At 30.1% G+C, this 3616-nt stretch overlaps 1 protein-coding gene across 1 annotated transcript in view; it reads left to right on the forward strand.

Moving 5' to 3' along the window:
* LOC111624337 (histone RNA hairpin-binding protein-like) overlaps positions 1-2240 on the forward strand; it is a 43573-nt gene extending 41333 nt beyond the window's left edge. The window contains exons 5-6 of the mRNA XM_023367159.1: positions 1090-1221; positions 1318-2240. Of these exons, the coding sequence (XP_023222927.1) occupies positions 1090-1221; positions 1318-1582 (397 nt within the window). The 3' untranslated portion in view covers positions 1583-2240. The remainder of the gene's footprint in view (positions 1-1089; positions 1222-1317) is intronic.
* Positions 2241-3616: the final 1376 nt, after the last annotated feature.

Genomic DNA, 3616 nt, shown 5'->3' on the forward strand with positions numbered 1-3616 from the left:
CTAACATTCGAGCCACTATATAACTCTGCCAATAAGGATACAAACTTAAAACTTAAACCAAACTTTAATAATTTCCTCCATAATAAATTCCTATCAACAGAGTCAAATGCTGATGCTAAATCTATAAAAAAAGCATAGACCTTACGCCGTTTCCTACTTAATGTCTTAGCAATTACAGTATACAGAATAAAAATATTATCAACAGTCGAGTAGCCTGCACGAAAACCAGCCTGACTCTCTGAGAGAATATCTCTCATACTCAACCAACTTATTAACCTGTAATACAAAACTCTACAAAAAATCTTAGAAACACAACACAACAACGAGATACCTCTATAGTTTGTAAGTACTGACCTTAAACCACCTTTAGGCACCGGAACCAATAAAGAACTCTTCCATTCATCCGGAATAACACCAGTTTTCAAAACCTTATTAAAATTATCTAATAAACAAAAGAAAGCACTATCAATTTTCCAAAATTCAGTAGGAATACCATCTATTCCCGGAGCACCACCAACATTCGACCTACTTAAAACGATTCTTAGTTCTTCCTCCGAAATATAAGAGTCCAATATTTCGTTCGACCAAGTCACGCAATCATTAAAAACCACTAAATCAACATTATATGGACTCTCAGAGCCATAAAGGGAGAAGAAATAACTAAACCAATCAAGTAAACTGATATTTACCTTAACACAACTTCCTCTTGCTTTACATAAATTCCAAAATAATCTATTATTTTTATAAAAGTTTTTAACATTTTGTAACCTATTACAAAATTCCTTCTTCTTTGCTAAACATAATTTCTTTACCAAACTACGGTACAATACAAAAACTTCCCTCTGAACCGCTAAACCGTTTTCCTTAAACTCTAACCAAGCTCTATTTCTAGCTCTAATCATCAATCGACAATCCAAATCAAACCAATCATCAATTCCAACCATAGTCTTTTTCTTTTGAGTCAATCCTTTCACTTTGGCAAAATCCAGTATCACCTTAAAATATTTATAATATAAGTTTCTATATTTAAGTATGGTAGTTAAAAAGTAAATACAAAAGACATTGATATATTAAATTTATTTTTATTAGATTTAAGCGTACAAAAAATCATCCAAGAACACCAAATAAATTTATTAGCTACAGTAGAAGATCATGGGATGCTCAAATTCGTCTTTGGAGAAAACAATTACATAAATGGGATCCTCCTTCTGAAGTTGATGTGTAAGTATTTATTATTTAAATGGTGAAAAAAATTTATAAAAGTTCAAAAACAATACATATTTTTAGAATTCCCCACTCATTAAACTTATTTTACAGGGATGAGCTCGATTTGACAGATATTTCTGATTTTTCATTTGAATTTGATGAAAATATGCCGTCACCATCATGCAGAGATAGCAATCTTCATACTCCATCGACAGAATTAAACTTAGGTGCACAGTCTAAAAATGAAGGAAAACCAAATCCGTCTAACGTCAAATCTAATTTGGTTGAAAGATATCCCGATTACGAATCAAAAATTGATTTTAGTTCATTGGACGAAATGGCATTTGCACTGGAAGAAGGCGTGTTAGATCTGTAAAAATGTTTTGACTGTATTTTTTGTTTTATACCCTGTCATTGAAAATATAATATTTAACAATGATTCATGTACATTCACTGCTATGTATATTTGCTTATTTATTTACTGGCTTTTCATTTTAAAAAAATATCATATTAAGATTATTTTTTCATACCTTGTAATAAGTAGATAGAGAATATTAGATTCTGGTAAGAATGTATAATTTTATTTATCTAAACCACAAGTTTAGAATAATTATCAATATATATATATATATAATTTGAATATAAAGTAATTACTCGACACTAAAATATAGCGGTTAAAAATCTTTTATTTGTAGAAGTAATTAAATAAGAATGGTTGATTAGTATGTTATGAGTGCCAATGTAGATTTATCATCACGTGTTCATAAAATATATAAAGTTTGTGTTGTAAAACATCAATGAGGATGGTTTTCTGACTGAAACTTTTATATTGAAACAGGACCAATTATTAAAAAATATTGACAATGATTTTGATTGACAATGAAAAATTCTTTATTGTCATTTATAGTAGTAGTAATATAGGTAAACTTTTTACTTATACAGTAGTTTAAAAATGCCTGCTCTATATAAACGAATGCTGTTTTTTATCAGTTTCATTATAAATAAAATTCATATAAATGCATATGATTTATTAGTAGTATTTATATTATTGTGTTGATGGAGTGTTTTCCGCATGATGCGCATTATTTATAACCATGCCCAGTGCTATGAGACCAAGGTCAAGGTCGTAACTACATGGAAAAAAGTATTTATATGCTGCTGCTGTTTATTTTTTAAAATATTTTAAAATTGTGTTTCAGTAAATTTCAGTATTGAAATTTACTTAATAGAAATTAAATATTGACTTTTAGTTGTAATTTTTTTCATTAGGATAATTTAGTGGTATTCAAACTGTTCTGTGGATGTTAAAGGCTGAAGATCACCGAAGCAAATAATTGAATCTGCTACTTTTTAACACAATTAAATTTTATACTAAATGACTACTACCAAGAAAGCAAATTATTACAGCTAAAGATTTAATATAAAAGTTATATTTAGAACTTTAAACAAATTCAAGATAGATTTGATGCTGGAGAGTAGAGAATTCTGCCAGTAAGTGATTTACTTTAGTTTGAAATGCTGCTAGATTTGTTGAGTCCCTATTTCACAGAAGTTAAATCACAAAAAATTTTTGTTACTATTGTTAGAAATGATACTGTAGGATGCTTTATCATAAATCTACAGAAATGGCAAGGAATTGACAATTCCTGTCTTGAGTGTTTCAAAGCATTCAGTTGTAACCTTAACCGTTTTATTACCACAGCACATTCAGCTACGTGAAGTAATATTTATTCAGCATATAGATGAGTCAGAGTATACACAGGATGAGTAGAGTTTGAAATGTTTCCAGGAAGTAGCACTTGCTGGTGATTTGTCCGGTGGGTTGAAAAAATGACAATAATCTCAAGTACTGTACTTAGAACTTTAACACATCCAACAATTGTATGGAATAACTTCTAGCAATTTATGTACAGTATTAACTATTCGTACATGAAATGTTTACTTCAGACATTTTTCTTCGGGAGAATTTTTTAGGGAAATAGTTTGTTATAAAAGATTGGTTTCGGGCCTCATGTCAGTGGGTGCCCCAGGCAATTGCCCATAGGATAACTCGCCACCGTAGATTGATAGCTTTGACCACTTACTAAATTCAATACATTATCACAATCCGTAATTGAAATCCAAGTTGTCAGAAGGTAATGCTTCTGACAACTAATTATGTTCAGCCTACGTCAGAAAAAGAGGTATTCTAGGCCATACCTATAGTGAAAATTGGCCCCGCGCTGTTACTGCTTTTTTTTTTTAACTCTGTTGGCACTGAGAGCGTTTTTAGCATACCCATTGCTGGTTTGGCCAGGTCCACAAATTAATTAATAATTTATAATGTTTTATTCCGGATCTCGTGTAAAAATCTTGGTAAATATACAAAAAAAAAAATCAATAAATTTAAGTATAAAAAATTTAGAGTTTT

The sequence above is a fragment of the Centruroides sculpturatus genome, unplaced genomic scaffold, assembly GCF_000671375.1.
Source record: "Centruroides sculpturatus isolate CEXI.00-Female unplaced genomic scaffold, Cexi_2.0 scaffold9, whole genome shotgun sequence".
Lineage (NCBI taxonomy): Eukaryota > Metazoa > Arthropoda > Arachnida > Scorpiones > Buthidae > Centruroides > Centruroides sculpturatus.